Source organism: Stegodyphus dumicola, chromosome 5 (assembly GCF_044657685.1).
Source record: "Stegodyphus dumicola isolate Sdum_Otavi_A_Nest chromosome 5, ASM4465768v1".
NCBI lineage: Eukaryota > Metazoa > Arthropoda > Arachnida > Araneae > Eresidae > Stegodyphus > Stegodyphus dumicola.
Window position 1 is genome coordinate 208,234,987 of NC_140772.1, and position 25,313 is coordinate 208,260,299.

Sequence of the window (25,313 nt, forward strand, 5' to 3'; positions counted from 1 at the left end):
TTATGTTTTATAATTCTATATTGTTACATAAAACTATGACATATAATATCAAAATAATATTCTCATAATCTGCATATAATATAAAAATATTTTCAAAATTAATAGAAAAAATATGAATACTTCTTCTCCTTAATCCATTCTTAACACCATATTTCAACAAAATAAATGCTCTCTCCCCCTCCCCCCACATATTGTTTTGTATCACAGAAGAGAAATAATTCATCATTATATGCAAATCAAAAAATTTTATTCTGAAAATCCAGACAATACTGTTTGAAAAAAAGATCATGTATATACATACAATAATTGCTAAAAAGTTTGTATCTTAAAATTTAAATCAGAACACAATTTTTGTCTCAAGTATTAAAACAAACACTGAGAAATGAACAATTCATATACTATGTTTATAATTAAATACAACATAAATACCAAATATAAAACAAGATAAATTATTATCATAATAAAATATGAAATATTAACGTAAAGATATAGTAAAGTCAAATATATTCAACTTTATAGTAATAGATATCTAAAATTAATTCAACTTTGATAAACAAAACAATTACTAAAGGAAGAACAAAAAAGACATAAAAAATAATTTTAATATATTTTGAGTATTACAGGAATTATGTTCATTACAAACTTCAATATGTAATGTGGTAATTTCTTCTAATCAAATATTTAACAAATGAATGACTAGTTTCCATAGAGGTACAAACAAAAGTACATAAATTATGTGTACAAAGTTATAAAATGAAAGTAGTTGTATAACAAGAAACAGTTTTAAAAATGTTTAAGCCATAGAAAAGTATTTATCTCACTCAAATATTAATAAATATATTCACACAAAAAGAGTACATTTACAGTCACAGAATTGATTGCAAAATGGAACATATTGTTTTTTCTTCCACTAAGCAAAGCCATCGGTGAGTTTTCAACTACTAACTCCATGCAACCACAAAGGAATTGAGGAAATTGTAATTTGTGAAGAGGACAAACAAGAAACCCTGGAAATAAGTAAAAATTACAATAAATTTAAAAACAGTTTACAAAAAAATCATCAGTAATCAAAGTAAAGTAAAAAAATCAAAGTAAAAAATTAGTTGACATATATTATAAGTTAGATAGGCTCACTGCTGCAGTAGAAAACAAATATACATGTCATCTAAAACTACTGTTCAGAACTGATTAATATATTGTTTAGAATAACAGCATTTGACTTTCACAGTTTGATCCTATATTTTTACTTGGATTGATTATAATACATCATTAAATAATACAGGAAATTACACACATATCTGTCATGCTAAATAAGCTAACTGAAAATAATAATTAGGAATAAAAATAACTAAAAGCTAAAGCTCATTGAAAGGAGAAACTTTACAAGAAATTAAATTTATATTGATGTAAAGAAAACTAATCAGTAATACATATCATGAAAACTGATGAAAAATTGGAAGATAAAAAGAAAGGAGGGGGAGAAACAGTGTAAGAAATTAATCTTCAATCTGTGTATGTAAATGTAAGAGGCAAAGAAAAAACAGTTAAGACATTTAAATGAGAAAATATTTAAAATGAAAATCTACGAAATAAAATTACACATAGGAAATACACATGAAGAAATTTTAACACTTTTGTTCAAAAATCTTAAAAGTAAAATAAGGGGAGAAAAACAGATTCAGATTATAAAACTATTCAATATATAAGACACAGCAAAATTATCATGTTTCCAAAGTTTTCTGAAACAGTTGCTTAACTTCTTAGACTTGTGCTGTTCAATATATTGATTGCTAATCACAAATGGTAAATTAACTCTAAAAATGTGACTACCGAGATGAAGAATATTGCAATTTTAAATTTGTAATTATACAAAAAAAAATCCATATATATATTTTATTATGCCTATTTGAAATTTTGTAAGAAAATTATATTTCTTTCTCACTCAATTAGTTCATTCTACCACTTGCATAGAGTAAACTGCAATCAATTACTCATGCAAACATGCATCATTTTGAAAATAATACACTGCAAGATTAATTTAAATAAAAATTAATTTTGCAGTGTATTAATTTAAAAAAAGTAAAATTAATTTTATAAAAAAAAGAATGAGAAATTTGTGTTATAATTGAATGCAACTGTTAAAAGAAAACTATTTTAGAGTATTATACTCAGCATTTTTATGCTTGGAATGACTAGGATTAGTGAATTAAGCTTTTTCAGCAAGTTTATAAAAACAAAAAGATAAACTTAATATCTACATTCTAATAGCAATAACACGATTGGAAGAATTATTATGAAAAAGCTGCAAAATATTCCAATATTAACACTGCCATATAATAATAATTTTTTTCTTGGTGATAATTGTAATTTTTGTTAAAATGCTACTTTCTATAATAAGTATGATTCTTGTTGTAATCAAGAATCTCTCAATATTTGTGATAAATAATAAATATGCAATTAAAATAGTTTCTTTCTCTTTTTTATTACTAGTTTTTATATGGAAAACATAATATTGCTATTTTAAACCATATAGTATGGCAGCTACATATATATCACGTCAGATGAAAACATTTTAAAATTCATTTAATTAGAACTGTAATCAGATCAAAACCATACGATGTTAAATTCCACTTAAGACACAAATGATAATATTTTCATTTAATTTTTAAGTATGTGAAGTTTTATTAATTTAGATATGAATGCATTTAATTTTTATTTAAATTGAAAAATGAGATAAGTACATTACAATTTATGTTGTGAAACACTTTTGTAAATTTAAACACTGAAGATTCTGCATTAAATTCTCATTAAATGTTTCTTTCCAAACTTAATTTTATTTATTTATTAATCAAACTAGATTTTGAAAGAACAGACAACAGTGATTTCATTTGAGCACATGAAAATACAAAAGATTAGCATTGGCTTTAAAATCTGAAACAGTAAGACATCAACCAATAAGCATACATCAGCAAAACAAAGGTTTTGATAATAAAAATGAGATAAACATTTCAGACTATGAGATATCTAGAATAATCACCAAAATTACTGTATCCAATACAGAGTTTCCAAAATATTACTGATACTGATGTAGATTGCCTCATTATGAAAGATAAAAGCAATTCCAAAATTAAGTTTATGCTAAATACAATCTAGGTACATTTTCTAATTCTGATTTTCAATGAAAATGCACAACATATTAAATTATGTCACATATTGAAATCTCTTTTCCCCAAATGGCTGGACACTTGCTAACTAAGCATTCATTGACATCAGTCACTTGACCGTCTCATCATCAAACACACTGCCCAGGGCTCACCACTGGGCCAACCAAATTACACCAGCAAAAAAAGGAAAGCACCCCCTCAAACATTTCCCTAACCAATAAACCCTCAAGAGGACTTTTGACTTGATAATACTTTCAATGACAAATTTTCCATACTGGCTAAAACAGTTATGATTATCTTTTTTTTAGCATCAGGTGTTATAAATCTTGATCCTCATGTCCCTCTCACTCTTCCCCCCCCCAAAAAAAAAGAATACCGCTAGAAAATTTTATTGCCATGTATTTTTACTTTTATATGAAGTAAAGAAAGTATTGTAATCATGAAAAATTTCAGGCATCACATCTCAACGAAAATATCCATTTTAACTTGCTCTTAAATCCGTCTGAGTGATATTTTTGCATGAGATCACTGTGGAAAAAAAGAGTCCTTTATTCTGTACACTGGACAGAATAAAGGACTCTTTTTTTTTCCCACAAGTTCCTTCCCAAAGTTATTTTTATACTTTATGTTCTGAAGTATAATCATTGTAATGTTTATTAATTTTTTCCCCACTCTTCCATGTTTCTGCAATTTTCTCAAAAAGGTCATAATTATAACAATTAGCATCACAATTTCCATCAATTTTTGTAACTGTAAAGAAACTTATCAAAACATTTTCATTTCAAATTAAAAATATATATTTATATATTCATTTTAAATTAAGGATAAAAACAGATAACAGTCTATGTTTTTTTAAATGTCAGAATACTTACATTACGTTATAAGAAAATCAAATTACACTTTTACAAAATTATATTACAAACCAGTGAAAAAAACCAAGACTAGGAAATGTTCACAATCCCAGTAACTTAGTCAAAATCATTAAAAGTTAATTTTATCTTATTATTTAGTTTGAAGATTATTTAGTTATTATGTTAATTAAGTTACTTGCTTTTATGTTAATGTTACTTGTTACTTATTATTATGTTACTTGTTATTTAGTTAGAAGTAAAGATGATTGAAAAATTTGTTAAGCCTACAAAACCAAAAGATATGCTTCTAATATTAAAAAGCAGCATGAAAACTGAAGTGACAATGTTAACTTACACTGTTTTTCAATAACTTTAAGAAGAATAATTACTAGGTTCAGGTTTAAGGCAAAAACTGTAATGCCATAGAAGACTGATCCAAAAATGCTTGAAATCTGTAGACTCTTAGATGGGAAATGCGGATGGCCTTTTCAATTTTTGACGACATTTTATACATTACTGGGAATAGGTTTCCATATTAAATATTTTAAGCAAGCTACCATACTCTACTGATTATTGTTATTACAACTGCTGCCAAATAAACATCGGGTTTTAATGAAAGTTTACTGCCACTGCAAATATCGTCTGTGCAAATAGTTTGTGTTGGCATGTAAAATCATATTTCGCCAAACGATTTTTGGCATTTGAAAGAGACTTACTTTAGAACACTGTATAGTGGAACTTGTAAAAAAATATCATTATTATTAAGTACAAGATGTCAGAAATGGAACTATCACACTACCAGATTAGAATCATCATTTACTTCGAGTTCTGTTTCAAAACATCAGCTATAGAATGTCACCAAATATGTGTACAGTTTTAGGTACTAATTAATGCTGTATGATATGACACCGTGAAGGTTTGTTACCGAAAGTTCAAAAACAAGGATTAAGACATTCAAGAAGCAGAGCACTCGGGCTGGCTTACTGATGTTGATGAGGCCTGCCTGTGAGAACTTGTGGAAGGAGATAACTATGCAACTACTTGAGAGCTTGTTAAGGAGTTAGACAGTACTCCCACACCCATTAGTCGCACTTATGTATCGCATAAACTGGACGTAACAGGAAGATTCAATTGCTGAATACCACATGAGCTGACTCAAGGACAGATATGTTTGGGCCTGCACTAATCTGCTCGAATAACAACGCAAGGATAAAATTCTGGACTGGATCTTCACTTGTGATAAAAAGTAGAGATTTACTTCAACAACACACGATGCAAAGGGGGCTGATCTGAGCCCGGCGAGCCCATTAGCAGCATCGCGAAGCACAATGTGTCTAACAAAAAGATCATGCTTTGCGTTTGGTGGGATTGCCATGGTATGATCCACATAGAGTATCTGGAAAAAGGTAAAACTCTCAACAGTAAGGTGTACAGGAAGATGCTTGTCCATGTTGAAGCTGCTATCAAAGAAAAATGCCAAACAGAGTTCTGGTGCAAAAAGGTAATGTTCTATCAAAATAATGCAAGATCATATGTGTCTGTATTCACCAGAAAGACTTTGTATGGACTCAAATAGGATCTTCTGCCACGCCTACCATATAGCCCCAACACCGCTCCTTCAGACTTCTACTTTTTTTCACATTTGCAGCTACATCTTGCTGGTGCTATCTTCTATTCTGCACAGGATGTCTAAAATGAGATTGACCTATTTTTGGACTTGCGGTCACCAAGTTTTTGGGCTGAAGGCTTTGAAAAACTACGAAAACATTGGCAGAAAATCAAAGTTTTGGGTGGTGATTACTACCTACACTAAAAGTACTGCTTTCATGTTTTTTTTTCTAACTGTATTAAGAATTTTTTTTTTGAGAAAAACTTTTGTTGCAACCAGTAATTAGTACATATAAATGTAGATTAACCCTTGTTGTTTTAATCAAGCAAGATCACTGCAGATGGAATTTTGATACTCTTTCATTAACAGGATAGCAGCCAAAATATGTAAAAATCAAATCAAATTTGATTTTAAAGAAATTAAATTCTTTTAGGAAAAGGAATTATCCACTGTAAAAGACTTTGTTTAAATAACAACAAGAATGATGACTACTTTCTCATTAAAGGAAGAAACACTTTTTTGTTGAATCAGAATATCAAATTCTAAATAAATGTGCAAATTTTCAATAAGAAATGATAGAAAATAAATTTATAAGTACAGTATTATCAGACAATACTAACTCTGTATAATTTAGGTGGGGAGGAGAGGGGGAAACGTAAACTGAAATACACAATTAAGTTGAAAAATAAGCACTAAAAAGATTTGAAAAATGGGAGGAGAAAAAATTAAAATGCTTCTTATCTTTATTTCTTTTTAAGCAAGTTATAATAAATTTAATAGTAACAGAGAAAGTAAAAATTCAATAATTTTGAAAAATAAAGACAGCAGCATGATGCAATTTCCCCAGATTTTTTTTTTTTTTTAAATAATGAAAAGTTTTATTGCCAGAATAGTTACATTTTGCACAGACAGGTTGTACTATAGCAGGGCTTGAGAACCAGCATTTCATGTAATACTGTGTGACGATCATTCAGGGTCATCCTCAAAATGTATCTTTACAAAATCCAATACATACAGGAGTTAAAAATAACCTCAGTTTTGTAAGACTAATTAATTTGAAACTGGGCTTTCTTACAGAGGGAAAATAACATGTCAGCAGTCCTATACACTGATGAGGTGCACTTAATTGAAGGATAAATGCATGTAAGTGCTGGATTTGGATGAAAGAGAACCTGCACATGAATGCAGAAAACCATTTTCATAAACCATGCATGACAGCCTGATGCAGGTTCACTGCACTATTCATTAGAGTTCTCTTTTTTCTTGAGAAAAATAATAGTAGTATGTGGTATATTTTGAAATGTTTCTATAACAAATATACATTATGTAGCACTTTTAAGAGATACCATCATGCCCTCCTTACAAGACAGGCAAGCAGAATAGGATTTCTTGTGCAGGATAGTGTGCCTCCAAACAGGTTATACACCAAACCAAGTGGAACTGACATTTTCCCAGCTGCTCTTTCCCACACGAATGGTCAACAATGTCTCCAGACTTAACACCTTGTGACTTTTGGTTATAAGGTTACTTGAAATCGCAGATGTTAAGAAATCGGCCAACATTATTGTCCATATTGAAAGAAGTGATTCACTGTCATGTGATAGTGATTACAAGAGAATGGCTAACTATCCCCTGAACCTTTATAATCCTAGCTTCTTTATGAACTGCAGTGTGCTATGCCAACTTCTTCTTCTCCTGTCCAGTACAAACTTAAGACACAACTAAAGCATTATCTATTAGTGAAAAATGCACTATTCTAGAAATAAAAATTGTCATTATTATTAAAAGATCTCCTCCATTCTCTGCATTTCAGTGAAAACTGCATCCTGTTACTGTCTATAATTTTTGAATTACTCAGTTTTTTACTTTTCTATTACTTTTAGAACATCCAATATATTTCTGCATAAACCAATTGCAAAACGATAAATCAGGTTTAAGCATTTTTTGAATTTATTTTCCTTTTCTTTTTTAGTCTAAATCTAAATATTTTTGATTTATGACCTGAAATTTGCAAATCTCTAAAATCCATACAATCTCAGATCCTAAGCTGTGTGGATTTTTAGTCTTCTACAAATTCAATGAGCAAAGAAATAAATCACAATTGTTTATACAAATGTTTAACCCGAAATTTAGTATAGAACATAAAAAGAACTGTCTTTTTTTATTAATTTTTTTTAATCATAATGACTGAGAATTTCTGACATATGGCAAATAAAAAAGCTAATACTGCATCAGATTTAAAAAAAAAATACATTTATTAAACTAGAAGAAAACATTTAGTTTTTTTTCCATTAACATATTCATAAAAACACTTGGGGGGGGAAAGAGAAAAGACTAAGAATTTAAACTGCAGAGCATAATATATGCACATATGGAGTAAGCCAGTTACTGAATGTAAAATACTGCGAAATTAGGCCAAAAACAAAACTTTAGTTTGATGTTAATTTAAAAGAAAAAAAAAAAAAAAAGGACAGCAACTAACATGGATGTCTATTCTTTAGACGCAAAAACATTTTTTCCTCCCGAACAAGATAGACTATGTTAAACATGCATAAAACTGAAAGAGTTTTAAATTAAGCCTATGCCAATTGAAGGCTGCTACTTTTTTTTAAAAATCTAATTTTAAATTTTATATTAGCATGTGTATCTCCCCCCCAAAAAAAAAGACCCACTTTTAGAGAAATAAAGAATGAATAAAATGGATACACAAGGCAAAAGCTACTCACCCATTTTTTATAAAACACAAAATCACATTTCCACTCAGTCCCATCAACAACAGATTCCTTATTTTCAAACTGTTTAGGTGTGCTTTCAAAAAATCTTAGATATTCTTTATTTTTCTGAAATGCATAAAGTGAAGATTAAAAAATTTTCAACTCAAATCACAAAAAGGATTATAAATAAAATCATAAGTATCTCACTGACATATTTACAGGCCAAACTGGTTAAAATAATTAAAATGAATAAGTCTTGATCTAAACTCATACTCGAGCTTAAATTAAAAAGTCACATTTTAAAGAAACATTTGCCCACTTGCAAATACACTGTTATTGCCAGTTCAAAAGCTCATAGCTTAAACAGAAAATTAACATGTGCTTTAATTAATTTAGATTTTGACCAATAAGAATACAGATTTTGAAAATTTTGTATAACCTAATAAGAGAAGAAATATTACTTTACATACTAAAGAATAATTTAAAATGTACTCCTTAACACCCATTGATCAATTGTTATTCCTATGTTAAGATATAAACTATTGAAGTTAAGACATTTAATTTGAAATACTTAGTTCTTTGGAATTTTCCAGCTCGAATTTCCAGCTTTCCAAGAAAAGAAGCTTGAATTTTTAGATATCATTGCTCTCAACATACATCTACACCAAAATCAGACAAAATAAAAGCAAACTATATTTTCAGTGCTTTTTTTTTTTTTTAATTAGGAAGATCACTCATCAGCTCTTTAACTCTTAAGTTTATTATGACTTATCTCACTCGTCTGACAGTAACATCAGATCGAATTGTTAAAATTAATTGATGGATCTACATATTTTTTGTAAGACTGACATAAATCAAAATAGATATTGTAAAAAAAAATTCAGAGAAAGCAAAAATACACACAGGCACAGCTGTCACTAAGATTATATGCAAACAATACTAACAGTTAATTAACTTCACTGAAGTCAATTCTGATAAGGGAACACAGCATAGCAAAATGTTATTTCTTTACTAGCAAGCACAGAAGAAGGGTAAAATAAAATCTTTATTATTTCTCAAACTCTTAACACAAATGCATGTAATTCATGCTTACAGCAACACTAATGACTTGCAGTGGAACTTAAGAATAATTTCACAATAAATTAAAAGATGAAGAGTAATGCTGGACTGACAATTTAATTTAAGGTTAACTAGGCTGACTCAACCATCTACCCGGCAATACACTTATTAAAGGACCAAAAAGACATATCAGCAACTCAGCGTAACAGCAAGGACAAAATAGTAATGTGAACTGGCTAGCAAAATCACGCTTCGAATAAACTACTAATTTCATCTGATTTCATACTCACTTCACTTTAAATTTGCATCCTGATGAGGAAATGCAAAGGGAAAATGAGAGGCTCAGGAAAGGTATCAAACTTAAAATAATTCGTTATGGAACTAAGAAAAACTCCACAGTTTAACACATTTTAAATTAAGACACAGTAACACGCCGAATAAATACTAATTCAGAAGTCAAACAACAAAAATCAGAGTTATATTTACAAAACTTTCACAGGACTAGTTTCGATGGTTTTACTGGTCAGCTTCAAAACCGCAAATGAACAAGATAGGAAATAATGATTAGATAAGAGAAGAAAGCCTGGACAAGAATAAGCAAGTGGCACCATCTGTTGGTGAAACCAGAACTAAAACATAATTTCTTTAAAGGCTGAAGGCAAATTTGGATTGGAATTAGGATCGTTAACTAGAACAGAAAGATTTTTATGAATGTGAAATGCCTCTAGAAAATCCGAAAACATCCTCCAACAATCAATCTTGTTTGTTTTGTATCAACATCTTCAATCTTGAAAACATTTTTAAAAATATCTTCCATTGGAGAACTAGATTTTAAAACCATCAAAACTAGTCCTGTGAAAGTTTTGTAAATATAACGCTGATTTTTGTTGTTTGACTTCTGAATTAACATTTAAAATTATTTTGGCCTAAAGTTTTGTTTAAAAATACATATTATCATATTTAGTGTTTGATAAACAACAGAAGTGGACCTTAATTTCATCTCCAGCTGGCATAACTGCAGACAGTTATCTCAATCATTAACCTAGGTAATAAACAAAATTCATTCACTGATTGAAAGGAAAGAAAATTAATTGCATGATGATTTTATTGAATTGAATACCTTTCTTTGGTTTTCTCTCTCATAACACATAGAAGAATATCAGTGAAGCATGTGACATTATGCTAGTCAGAACTGTTGACTAGCCTTTTTCATTGATAAAAGGAAGAATTGCTGCATATTATATTAGGAATTAAATAAAAACATAGGGAATCTTAGATGAGAAGCCTTAGTCCAAAGGCAAAAACAGAAGAGATTAAAATGCACATACACCAGCATCTCCACTTAAGAAAGACTTCAATGACTCAGGGGACACATGTCATCACCAAATGATAAAGCACTAGACCTGATTCTTAGCTAAAGCAAACAGGTCATTTTTTAACAAATTTTAATTTCTATTTTCATTATAACAGAATACAGATTAAGTTTGAATAATGCATATTAATTTTAATTATGAAATAAGATAAAAAAAAGTGCATTATTTTGAGTAACATTTAATTACATCATTCCTCCGACATAGATTTCACACATTTCTAAGAAAAAGTATGTACTTACTGGAGGGGAATCATTTTTACATTCCACACCATTCACAGTAACTTTTTGAAGGTCACTTTTTATTCCGGTAAGTTGAATTGCATCAAATATCATCTGAGTTTCATATCCCTTCTTTGAAACAGTACTATTCAATCCATTCTAAGCAAAATATTTTTAAAAGTAATTAATACAAATTATATATATATATATATATGTAAGATAAAAACATAAAAGCAAACTTAATTTTAATTGGTTAAAACCTCTTTTATTTTCTACTTAATGTGGGGACTTCCTCTCTCTGTCTTAGAAACAATGCCATAAGTCTAAACTGCATCATTAAAATTAATCATGCTATCTTACATAATGCTTAATGCAGATATCTCTTGCCTAATCAAAGCAATTGTAAACCAAAACTTTTTGACTCTCTCCTTTCTTCCTATGCATTACTACTGCGACACCTTTTCTCTTTAGCTTGTGCTCTCCTCCCAGTAAGACGTTGCTGCAATCATCTATGTTCGCTTCTATCGCAATAGTATCAAAATTGTTCTGGAAATAGGCACGATTGGAGTGCCAAGTGAATTGCAGCCACAAATACGAATTCAAAATCTAATTGGCATACAACTTCTGTTATAGCACAAAAAATTGCTGCTGTGCACTGTATAATGAAATATTTCTTAAAAGTTTATCAATTGTGCAACAATAAGACTTGCACGGTAAATATAAATTATGTGACTATAATTTTAGTGAAACTTAAAGGTTAGTTGCCTTTCCTAATGACATTTAGAAAAATGAGATGTTTATAATTAATATAATATCAGACTCTGTAATTAAGTTTTATATTTGATGCAAAGAGTTACAAGCAAAAGAATTCGAGAGAAATTTTGTACAAGAGGACATGATATTACAGTTATACCTTTGAAACTGCAAAACAATTTAAATATCTGGACGCATTGATCACAAGTTGCAATGATATAAAAATTGAAATAAAGAATACAATATTTATGGCTAATAGATGTTACTATGGCCTTAAAAAACAACTTCAATCTAAACTAATCAACATAAAAACTAAATTAAATTTATATAAAACTTTAATAAGGCCTGTTGCCATTTACGGAAGTGAATTTTGGATACTTAAGAGAGCAGAGAAAGACCTAATATAAAGTTTTGAAAGAAAAATCCTAAGAAAGATCTTTGGACCAGTACAACAAAATGACATGTGTAGGATTCTCTATAATCATGAACTATATGGAGAATATTGGAAATATGGTGAAACTGATATTGTGAGAATCTTAAAGGCGTCTCATATCAGATGGCTGAGACATGTGTTTAGAAATGATGAAGCATTTCCAACCAAAAAGATAACCTTTTCGAGAATTGAGGTACTAAGATGAAAAGGAAGACCACCCATTAGCTGGACAGATGATCTCGAGCAGGATTTAAGGTTAATGGAGGAGTTAATCGATGGAAGGCCTTTGCGCTGAATGGGGTCAGGTGAAGGAAACTTGGAGAAACAGCCTTGGCCTGTAACAGGCTGTGGAACTTATGAAGAAGGACATGATATTAAGGCATTACAAATGTCTTTTATTAATTACGATAATAGTATAAACATTTAAAAGAACTTGTTGAAAATATTACTTTTTTATATGATTTATTCTGTTTTTTTTAGATGGCTAAGTATTGTAATAGTTTAAAAACCGCTTTACTTTTAGCTTCAAACTTGACTAGCAAGCTTGGAGAAGGACTGAATGAAATAAAAGGAATAAGACTAATTTCAAATTTTTTCAAGCATTGTTTTCTTTAAAACCTTACAATTATACAAGCAGTAACAGATATCTAAATTATTTTCTTCCAAAGTAACTTCGTCAAAATGATGTAAAATTCAGACATTATCATAAAATTATCAGTAAATTAAATAAGTACTTAATACTTTTTTAAATTTCATGTCTATATAAAAATAATTTTGAAAGAGTAAAAATAATTATAATAAAATACAAAAATTATTAACTGAATTATATTTGGAAAAATTTATAAATATACTTAAAAATCTAATATTAATATTATTTTCCTTTTCTTCATACAGCTTGTAATTTGTGTGCGTATGTATTTCATTTTTAATGCTCTTCAAACTAGAACTGATAAATTAACTTGGTACTTCGATAAAATATTTTAGCATTAAATTTTATATTTTTTTTATTGGAAATGAGTTTTCTTACCTTACTGGCTTTAAATTGAAAAAGATTGTATTTCCCATTTTCATATGAATCTAAATAAGAAGAAAAGAATTATACGATATAATTATATAAACTCTACTTTCTGCATTTCTACTGACTGAAGATATCTTCCTACTACTTGGTTTAACATTTCCATAAAAATATTGAGTTAAAATTAAAAATTTTGCTCTTGAACTCAAGTATTGCAAAAACATGGGCTACTACACATTTAATCTTAAAATATAATATTCCTGATATAACTACAAAACTACATTTAGTATCATTATAAATATAAAAGGGATCCAAGATATTTAAACACCACTTTTTTGTTTTATTAAAAAATCATAGTGCTATTATTATTTATTTACTTATTTTTTGCATAGTTCTTCCTACCTATGTTTTGTTATCCTTGCTTTTATCAGACATGACTTTTTGATCTCTTAATTTTTGCTGTTTAGAAGAACAGACATAGCTGTGATTCTTGAAGGTTTAATTTCAACTCTGTAAATATGTAACTGTAATTGTTCTCCTCACCCGCAATGTACCCTCCTTCCATCACTGCACTATCGTCTAGCCAAGCATTTGTTTGTACCACCCCAAGCACTCGTCTTGAGCACAATATGTACCCAAGTGTATTATGTGGACCAAATTAATGCTGTCAGCGGGACTATCTGGCCGATATGCTAACTGTCCCAGTGGATTGGCTGCCTCGCTATTGATGGAATGAAAGAAAGCACTGAGATAAATTTTAAGGAAACTAGAATCTTCAAGGACATAGATGGGTCTTATTATGATTTAATCAGGCAAGATGGTAAAACTGAAAATCCTTATGAATCCCTGTCAGGGATAGTGATGTATTATATAAAAAAAAATCAGGAATTCATTAATATCTTGATTTAATATTTTGAACAAAAGTTAATTATAACATAAAATGGTTTCTGATTCTTTTAGGAACCAAACAGTCAACCATTAATTTATTTTGCTTTTATTTTTAAAGTACTTACACTTAGGATAGACTAAATAATACTATATAGGTTGTTGAAAAGAAAGTTGTTACAAAAATATATGTTACGTTTTAAAATATTAAATGTGGCTTATGAAGCATGACTCATATTAATCAAGGTAACTCTTAATAGTTATTACTGTTATTGGGTTACCTTAACAAAATTCATACCCCCCAGTTTCGATAATGAAAAAATTAGCAAAAAATATGCAAAACAATTACAAAGAAATATGGTACATAAAACACTTCTTAAAATAATATTTTTAATAAATAAATCTTTTCACTATTTATTTAAAGTTTTCACGAGAAGTAAAGGACATAAATGTACCATTTCCCCAAATTATTAGGAAATTATAAAGTACATATGACTTTTAATCAATCATGTTAGTTTAAAATCTTTCACTTTAATTACTTAAATGATAAATTTAAGACATTTATTAATCAGAGATACTTTTTACATCTGTGGAATCATCAGCTTGCCTCCAGAAAATATCTTGATTTATATTTAATACTTTGACCTGAAGTAGAGGAACAAGTCAATTTAATTTAATGCTGCAGTATAGTTTTTTAAGATATCAACAATCATTTGTTTACTTAGAATAATAATCTGTACTGTAATAGTATTATACTGTAAGTATCACATTACTACAGTACAGATTTAAAATATATAAATTTATTGCTGTATTTTGGAATATTGTTTTTTGTAACAAAATAAAAATTAATTTCAAAATATTCTTCTACTGTTTCTCAAAAGGGTTTAAAATAATAATAATGAAAAAATAATGAAATACGCATCTAAACGTCCCCCCCTTTTTTTTTCAAAACTTTTGCTCATATTCTTAGTCTAACTGTTATCTTTATTTATGTGCAATTATTTGTTTCATGATTATGTTTCATAAACAAAAGTGTAACAGGGTCGATGAAGAAAACCATTCTTTTAATAAGGGGTCACTGATACAGAAAGGCTGGGAATCGTTGCTTTAACAAAAAACATTTTAAATACACAAACAGTTATATAAAAAAGGAATACAGAATTATATGAAATGGTATGACTAGTACATTGGGGGGGGGTGGAATGAGTTACTAAAAAGTTATTACAATAAGAAATGCGATTTTTCCTTCAATAAATACTTTCCATATATTTCTGAAGATAAGATGAGGTATAAATTTTGTCAAAGTTTTATAGTTTTAGCATCCATTTATACTAAAAGATGACCTCCAAACTAACAATGGCCTATGAATTTAATTTGGATCAGCGATCATCATCTGAGAAAAATATTATTTTCTTGAATATGGCAGTAATGCCTATAGAAGCACATGTCATATCCTGAGCTTACATGTACCTCAAACAAATTTATTTTCTTACATCTGGCAGCACTGTCTATTGAGGCATGTGCTGAATAACGAATTGCCATGTACTTCTAAAACGTTTTGTTGCATATTGTTGTGTGTATTCAAACAATTTGTACTACAGATGTAAGCAGCAAAAAATTTGCAAAGTGTTGGCCTAATCATGGAACCACTGAAAAGAAGAAAATGTGAAGGAAGCTTCAAGTTAAAAGTTATAAAACAGGTTAAAGAATCAAACAAATGTGCTGCAGCAAGGGGGTTGATATAACAGAGAAGGTGATAAGAGACTGAAGAAAGAATGAAGATGCTATTAAAAAATGTTCTATGAAGAGAGGAACAGTTTGCTGGACAGTTATAGAAAATAATATTGCACAATGAGTACAAGAATAGAGTCAGAATTGTTATGCCATTACAAAAAATATAATCAGGACTTATGCATTGAAATGGGCAAGGGCCAATGCAGAACAAGGCAAAGAGTTTAAATCAACAACAGGTTGGTACAATCACTTCATGAACAGAAAAAAAAATCTGGTAATATGACAGAAAACAAAAATTGTGCAGAAATTATTACAAGATTGTGACCATCAAGTCACAAATTCTCATAAGTTCATTACTGGTATGAGGCAAAAATACAACTTTCCATAATCTAATTGGAAATACGGATGAAACGCTAATGAGATTTCATTTAATAAACAAAAGAACTGGGGGGGGGGAACTATTCCAGTCAGAAGTACAGGCCATGAAAAGACCAGGTATTAATACACAGAGAGTAATATTTCTAGTGATTCAGATACCAACATATTATTGTTAGGTATTAACACAGTGGCAGATGGAGCAAAGCTAAAACCCATGATCCTTTTCAAGAAGAAAACTACTAAAATAAAATTCCTGTTAGGCGTTTATGTACATTTTCATGAAAACAGGTGGATGGATGAGAATTGTATAAAACTATGGATGAAAAATGAGTGGCAGAGATGAGCAGGTACTCTATGAAATCAACGCAGTTTGTTGGTGTGAGATATACTATTTTACAGTCATGTTACTGAGAACACTAAAAATTGCTAGCATGGAACAATACTAAGATTGCTGTTACACTGAGTGGTTTAACTTTGATGCTACAACTTTTAGAGGTTTTTCTGAATAAACCATTCAAACATCATATGTATGACTAAAGGAATAACTGGATGATGAGTGGTGAAAAATCTTACATGAAAGGTGGAGTTATGTGGGCTGATTTGGTGTGAAATTTCATGATCAAATCATGGGGAAAATTGAAACAGTGACCAAATCTTTAAAAAAATGTGGGATTTCTAATGTTGTGGATGGAACTAAGCATGATTTGCTATGGAATACTAATGGCAAGGTGGAAATTGACTCGCTGGGTAGAGAATGGAACCCATATGATGAGTTGCTTCTCAACAACAAAAGTGAAGATATACTTGAAAAACTATTTGTCTTAGATGATGAATGTGAGGATTTTAAATACATTGGTGAGTGATTCATTTTATTTTATAATGGTTATAATTAATATAAATTTCATTTTTTATATATTTACAAAAAACCTTGGATTTTGGGGGCCTTTTTTATGATTCAACCTTGTCTTATCTGTCGAAATATACAGCATTAATTAAGACACAATAACACACCGAACAAATACTAATTCAGAAGTCAAACAACAAAAATCAGGGTTATATTTTCAAAATTTTCACTAGACTAGTTTCGATGGTTTTACTGAACCACCATCCTCAACTGCAAAACCGCACATGAACGAGATAGGATATAATGATTAGAAAAGATAAGAATGCCTGAACAAGAATAAGCAAGTGGCGCCATCTGTTGAGGAAACCAGAACTAAAACACAATTTCTTTAAAGGCCGAAGGCAAAGCTGGATTGGAATTAGGATTGTTAACTAGAACAGAAAGATTTTTTTGAATGTGAAATGCCTCTAGAAAATCCAGTTCTCCAATGGAAGATGTTTTTTGAATAATTTTGGCAGCAGAAAAATTGAAAGTGTGATTTTCGGACCAACAATGTTGAGCAACAGAAGACTTCTGTGTTTCCTTTTTTCTAACGTTCATCCCCTTCTTTCCATCAATTAGCTGACAGCCTTGAAATTTCACTTCAAGGAACATGAGGCATATGTTAGAAAGAAGGAAACACAGAAGTCTTCTGTTGTTCAACATTGTTGGTCCGAAAATCTTTCAATTTTTCTGCTGCCAAAATTATTCAAAAAACATCTTCCATTGGAGAACTGGATTTTCTAGAGGCATTTCACATTCAAAAAAATCTTTCTGTTCTAGTTAATGATCCTAATTCCAATGCAGCTTTGCCTTCGGCCTTTAAAGAAATTATGTTTTAGTTCTGGTTTCCTCAACAGATGGCACCACTTGCTTATTCTTGTCCAGGCTTTCTTATCTTTTCTAATCATTATATCCTATCTCGTTCATTTGCGGTTTTGCTGCTGAGGATGGTGGTTCGGTAAAACCATCGAAACTAGTCCTGTGAAAATTTTGAAATTATAACGCTGATTTTTGTTGTTTGACTTCTGAATTAAATATACAGCATATAAGAATTGCTGTGCTGTTTTTAAGAAAATTTTAATACTTTAAGTTTTTCAATTTTATATTGTAACACTACTTAAAATTACATAATGAAATGAAAATGCAGAATAAAACTCAATAAAAATAAACTTATACTATAAAAAATATTCTCACCTAAAGAATCACCATCATCCCAATATAATTCCCCACTTGCTTCTTCATTTTCATCCAAATACACCAACAGCATAAAATTTTGCTGACGACTGAAATTTTTAATACATTATTAATACACAGAAAGTAAACAATACATTAGGCGTGCAAGCAAATTTGTGACATTATAACTCAATTTTAAATCTAAATAATTCTCTGATATTTTGAAATTTACAAATGCAGGTCTCTGTATTTGCTATGAAAAGATTGGATTAATTTAATTTGAAAAAAAGTAATGGAAATAACTTGCTCTGTATCAGTTAAGAACTACGCAACTTATAAAATACATGGGAAAAGATTAGGATAGGAATTTTTAATTTTGGCAGTATACCAGAGTGACCAAAAAACTTTAGGAAGCCATGATTTTTGGTCGTCTCTTTAGAAACAGTATAGACTACATATTTTTTTCCTTCCAGTTTATTACGCAGTAAGACTAAGAAAAAGAGAAAAAATGACGAGTAAATATGGTACTGATAAAGAGAAGAAAAGCAGTTTTTTTAATAAGTAAACAGATAATTCATAATCCTTGGATGCGCTCTAATGGTAATAAAAAAAAAAATGACATAAAAATACACAATCTAAATCCTAGCAACTGACGATGCAAAATGAAGAATGTTTTCTTCATTTCTCTTACCTAACAGTTGTAGTTTGAGCTTGAAATTGTGTTGGTATGATATAACCTCCTCTGAACATCGCAACAATGTCATCAATAGCTGAAGGCTGTGCAAGTTTTCCTCCAAAGCTGATGAAAGCACTTCCATTTCCATAGTACCATACTCCTTGAGGCAGGTAAGAAGATACATTTTTAGCACCCTGGAAAACAATATTATTTTCCAAAAACTTTCATTAAATTACATGCAATTTGCATTAGTTTATATAGCATACTGTAGTCTTTCCCACTTCACTAGAAGAAAAACATGAAAATGTAAATTTAAAAATTGCCAAACAAGGAAGTATAGTTTGGCATAGTTTTGAACAGAACTCTATCAATTTTAAGTGCAATCAAACACACAGCCCTCTTCTTTAAGAGTAAAAAATTTTTTGGAAGAGGGACTGTGTCTGATTGTCAGTGAAATCTATAGTTTTATTCAAAAATATACGCCAAACTAAAGTTATTTGTCTGCCTAAACCTACACCTGCTTTTTTGTTTTTTAAAGGTATGAAACAATGAACAACATATACCCATGGGTAAAATATTGCAAAAATATTCAGTAATGTTCATAACTATTTGCATAAAATGTATGGTTGCTGTCATGCTCTGTAAGTTCAGAATTTAACGAGAGAGACAAATTCAAGTGGAATAAAGCTTCATCCTCCCTACCATGGAAAAGGATGAAATTACAGAGGATTTTCAACAAATATTAGACACAAGTATGATGAAATACTTGGGAGGATGATGAAACAGCATTTATTACACTAACTTGCATTATAAGCATTTATTACATAACTTGGTGATAAGCATTTATTACACTAACTTGCTAAGTGAACTCTGATGAACCATAAAGATGAAATGCCATGGAAAATTTAACAGAAAAGTGTTACTCCTGCATGACAACACTCCCACATACATAACTCACATTTCAAAAACTGCTATATAACAGTGTAGATTTCAGCTTCTTCACTATCCATAGCATTCATCAGATTAATGTGATTTCTTTTTGTTTTAATTTTGTTAAGCAGAATTAACATGGTTCACATTACAGTGGAGATGATGCTTTGAAGGATATCATTCAGAAACAGTTTGAAGAGCCTGATGAAGCATTTTTTTCCTGTTGGAATCATGCTTAATGGGTCTCTGGGCTAACTGCACCAAAATCAAAGGAAATTGCATCAAAAACTGAGAGTAATATTAAGGCCTTAGGAGTGACCAATGCTGAATAGGCAAGTGCCTGCCTCCACTTCTGTGGCTGAATGATGCACACATGCAAACTGTATAAGTTCTTCCTTCTTTAATCTTATTAAATCATGTACAATCTACTTGTCTATCCTGCACTTCAATGACAGTGATTTTATGCTTGTCCCATTCTCCAGTTTAAAGATGATTTCAAATTTTTTATGAATGAAAAGATCAATACACTTCTTTTTTCAAACATTTTTCACACAATATTAAAGCAGAATCTCTCAAAATGGTAACACTGATCACTATAAAAAAGTATTTGACCATAAAACAATCAAAGTCAAAAATCAATGTGCACAAATGGTGCAGTTTTTATAAAAATTTGAAAGAACAGAGGAAAATATGGCAGAAATAGCAGGCTAAGGCTAGGGTGAGAGAGGTAAAGTCAGTAAGAGTTAATCGGGAATCTACTGCACATTAAAAAATATCTGCATATTAATGGCCGTACTCATGAAAATGAAATGATTAAAAAATGAGAACATTACTGGATAAACAGCAGGAATTAGAAGCACAGCTGGACCCCAAAGAAATTGTTCATCAATATTGTAAGTGTTGACATCATGTGGATATCTGCAAAAAAAAAAAAAAAAAAAAAAAAAAAAAAAATCAATGCTAGAATTAAACAAAATAAATGTATGTAACATAAAACCTCAGATCCATTTCAGATGAATCTGTTGCAAAAATGTGATACTTTATATATTAATAATAATGAAGTCTTAATAATACTATAGCTTAAGTCCTACAAGGAACACAACGAAACAAACAAAATGTCTGGTCATACGAAACATTATGCCCATGCAACTTATGTTTGCAAAATTCACTCATAAAGAAAATGATGAAAATAAAAATATTACCGTACCAAGGATGCATACTTTATGCTATTGCTAATATATCAAAATAATATACAGCATTATATGCAGCTTGGTTTTTTCCCCTTAGCTTTAAATTAAAAAGAAAATATCTAAGATGCTCAAGTTACATGGAAGTAAAGGATTTAAATGCAAAAATTCTTTCAAACTATTTATTTGACAATTTCAGAGTTCATATTATCTTGTGCAAAAATAACTATAAATATGTAAAAATCTAAGTATAATTTTATTTAACATGAAGAAAAATCTGATGTAGAACCTTAAGGAACAAGTCTATGTAGCGGCTTTAGAGCTCAAAGTGCACTTTTAGATCTATAGTAAAATACTAGCTTTCCAAGAAGTATACTGAGATGAAAATTCATTCATTGCCTCCAGAAATACCAAAGATACCAGTTTTACCAAAGATAATGCCAAATAGATCAAATGAGCAAGGTCTGTCTCAGTAACATGTACAAACAATAGTCAGAAGATCAACTAATAGGTAAAATTCAGGATCTTTAGGTGTGCTCATATATGTGAAAAGTCTCTACTCCTTAATTCTAGATGGAAATAAAGCCATATGTGGCTAGCTACAATTCACAAACGAAATGCATTGCAGTACAGTTCATCTGAACATATAGTTTCTCCAGATGTATAAATGAGATATCTCACTCTAATAGTTCACGAGAAGCATCGCTAGCACAGTAGGCAGTGCATCAATCTCGTAATCTAACAGTTCAGGAACTTCATGAGTTCTCCTGATCAACATTTGTTGGAGACACAGCTTTTGATTACCAAGACATTCTGTACTTTCATTCTTAGAGGAGACATAGACTCAGCAGACTTAAAGAAAACAAAATTCATTATGAGAGCATGGAGTTTCAAAGTGGCCAGACATGAAAAAAGTGACTTCAACACCTAGCATTCGCAAGCCCATTGGCTGAGGCAAAATGACCTTCTTTCCTCTTTTTCACACCTAAAGCTGAAACAAATCTAATTCTCACCATCTTAACAAATTCCAAAGATAACCAATAACCCCTGAATCTATGTATTAGTCCAGGGGGTGTTGAGAATCTTCAGTGACAACACACCTTGAATTTCATGATTGGTTCTATTAAAAATTAAAATTTATCTTCAACCAATCACTTAGTTTTAGCCTCACCTTTAACCTACAATAACAGAGCAATAAATTGCCAGACATTCTGGCATAATGGAATTCTAACTCCATGGGAAAAAATTCAAACATCTTGTTAGCTTCCCAAACTAAGAATTTGTATACTAAAGTGAAATTCAAAGCTTGATCTTTAACTGACTGAAAACAATACAAAAGAAAATAAAGAACTCTTTCTCATGGATACAGTTAAGAAACTCCCTACCTTAAGATTTCCATTCTGGTCATCCTTAGAATAATCTGACAAAAAGAATTTATCTGCCTTTTGTTTTCCCTAACACAGCTGTGTGACCATCCTAGTTTTCCATTCTGTAATTTCTGATTTCTAAGAACATTAAAAACCAGGACTAAAGAATCAAAGATTACAACAAATTCATACCTAATTCAAATTCCTAAATATTAATATTAAATTTTATATACAAGAATACTTTCTTCTGAAGTTACTATAGTAGGTTCAAAGAGAGCTACAGAATGGATTAACAATATAGAGTTTGAAAAATATTTTTAACTGCTGTATGAATATAGGTTGACATACTTGACAGAATACAAATGTTATTCAGAACATACTGCTTAAAACAATTTCATATCACCAGATTTTGGTTATACAGCCCAGTTTACCAAGCTTTAAGAAGTTACCATACAGAAATTTATAAAAATTTACTATTAACCCTTTGTTGCTCAATGTTCCACTACATGGAACACACAAATACAATTGCTTCTGAAACCGTTAAATTCAACCGTAAATGGCTAAAAATGTCTTTATAATATACTTCAAACTTCTCTTTTTAAACAGTAGATGGCAGCATATCACAAGGAGACATAGAATTTTCATTTATGATGTATAATTAAAATCCACTTATTTTCTAGTAATTTTCTATATTTTTTTGTGACGCAAAAAGAAATTTGTTTGAAAAAAAAATTCTGTATAATTTTGAAAGCTGTACTCTATGTTATATATTTTTTTATATTTTTCGTACAAAAAGCATGTACAGAATCATTAAATAAAACATGGTGTTCCATTAGCGGGAACACTGCACCTTTAGCGATCTCATGATATTATGCATCAGAACATCTGTCTTAGGAGAAAACATCTGTTGTATATGTTTTCTATTTACCTTGTTTTGAGGGAATGAATTCAAACAAAGCAGTCTTGAGGGGTGAGGTGTGGTTTGTGCTATGAAAGCTCTAATATTGTCATCTTGAAATTTTTGTGAGTAGTTTTCAGGAGGGAATTTTATCAGTAGCTTGAGTCACTTTACTTAGGGGAGCTCCGCGAATTATTTTGCTATCGCTTTTTAGTCTCATTCCTGTTTATTTACAATAATTGTGTAGATATTTTTTTGTGTATATAGCTTATTTTTCTTTATTGTTAATATTAATTGCAGTTAATTTTTTATTATTAATTATTCATAAATGGCACAAAAACATCTTTTTCTCTTTCTTTTTACTTGGAATTCTAAACATATTGTTGCAAGTTTTTTGTTCAAAACCTGCAAAGTTGGTTTGTGCTTCTACCAGAAAGATGTGACATGCTTTTAAAATTTCACGAAGCTATGAAATCGAAAAATTTGTAAATATTTTTGTATATAGGACTTGTGTATACACATATATTTATCTCATTTATCCATATATATTCAAGAAAGTTGTGTATATCCAGAAAACCATGTATACAGCTATAATACAGTGTTTTTTCATAAGCTTCTACTCATTTCCGTGCTTCACTGCAATGCATGCTCAGTCGCACTTTTAAGAGCTCTGGTGGCGCAGTGTTCCACCTCATGGAACACCCACAGAATTGAAATGGTAAGTGCAATTTTTAAAAAATTTTATCTGTACACTTCTTTAGGTCTAGGTAGACTGCATACAACATTTCTTGTTGAAATACCGACTTTAAAGTGTAGTGCACCACAAAGGGTTAAACAATAATATGATAAAAAGAAATAAGGATTATTTCCTGCCTGCATTAAATGATTATGATACAACAGTACATAAGACTTACTTTATACTAGAACATACTTTTTGCTGACTATTAAAGCTTTACTACTAAAGCAAAGAAAAAAAATTATGAAACTGACATGCAAGTTTTTTTAATATATTACATGCTTAACATTATAAATTCTTTTTGTAACTTATTGTATAATTTTAATAACATTAGAAAAAATAATTTTAAAAGAACAAAATATAAGGCATTAAACAATTTAAATTTGTAACTCAGTCAAATACTGGTTTGCTTTAGTTACATATTTCCCCTTTATTTGTACTTAATTTTGCATAATTAGTCACTTGGTCAGGCAAACATCTCCAGGCTAACTGGAGCCATTAGTGAATGAGTAGTAACAATGTTGAACATTGTTAGTTTGATCCAAGTTCAAATTCTGGAGAACAGGTAAGCTGCATGAGTGTTTTTCCATGTGTAATATGAGCATGAGCTAGTTTCCCCCCAAGAAAGCCCTCCATGAAAACATACCTCCCTTTAAGTAGATAGCCTTCATGTGCTTCACTATAATGCGACCAAACGAAACATAATTAATCAAAACCTAAAGAAAATATCCAAAACCAATAAATAGTTTCTTATCCACATTTTTATTACCACTACAAAAATATACAATTAATATTTAACATTGGATTTAAAGTTTATTCATTTTATTTACCATACACTTTTATTATGATGAAAAATTGATAACTGGCACATATAAGTTTCAGTACAATGGTGAGGAAAAAGATATTATTTGTTAAACTGAGTAATAAAATTCAGAGAAAATTAAGTATTACTATAATTAATTATTTGTGGATATTATTAAATATTTATTTGTTAAAAATAAGCATGAATATCTGTTAAGTACAAATAATACATACTCAAAAAATAGAGGCCTTACTACTGTGTTCCCAAATACATGACTTCGATAGAACAAAGTGTATAAATAAGGTAATAAGAGGTAACGTTTTAGCAAGGTACGTTTAGCAGCTGCAAGAACAACACCTCCTAGAGCTGCTGGATCTTGTTCCTTCAAAGAAAAATTACAGCTTTTAATTAAATATTTTATATTTAATTTATTATTAATTAATATTTAATTAAATAATAATTAATTATTTTT

The 25,313-nt window shown here is 29.9% G+C and overlaps 1 protein-coding gene across 1 annotated transcript in view; it reads right to left on the bottom strand.

The window, feature by feature from the left end:
• Positions 1-584: 584 nt before the first annotated feature.
• Positions 585-25,313, bottom strand: part of LOC118185056 (lysosomal alpha-glucosidase-like) — a 71,914-nt gene continuing 47,185 nt past the window's right edge. Inside the window, exons 12-19 of the mRNA XM_035354848.2 lie at positions 25,075-25,223; positions 20,685-20,769; positions 18,937-19,115; positions 18,267-18,355; positions 13,202-13,251; positions 11,010-11,147; positions 8,351-8,464; positions 585-1,007 (exon numbers count right to left, since the gene is read on the bottom strand). Of these exons, the coding sequence (XP_035210739.2) occupies positions 942-1,007; positions 8,351-8,464; positions 11,010-11,147; positions 13,202-13,251; positions 18,267-18,355; positions 18,937-19,115; positions 20,685-20,769; positions 25,075-25,223 (870 nt within the window). The 3' untranslated portion in view covers positions 585-941. The remainder of the gene's footprint in view (positions 1,008-8,350; positions 8,465-11,009; positions 11,148-13,201; positions 13,252-18,266; positions 18,356-18,936; positions 19,116-20,684; positions 20,770-25,074; positions 25,224-25,313) is intronic.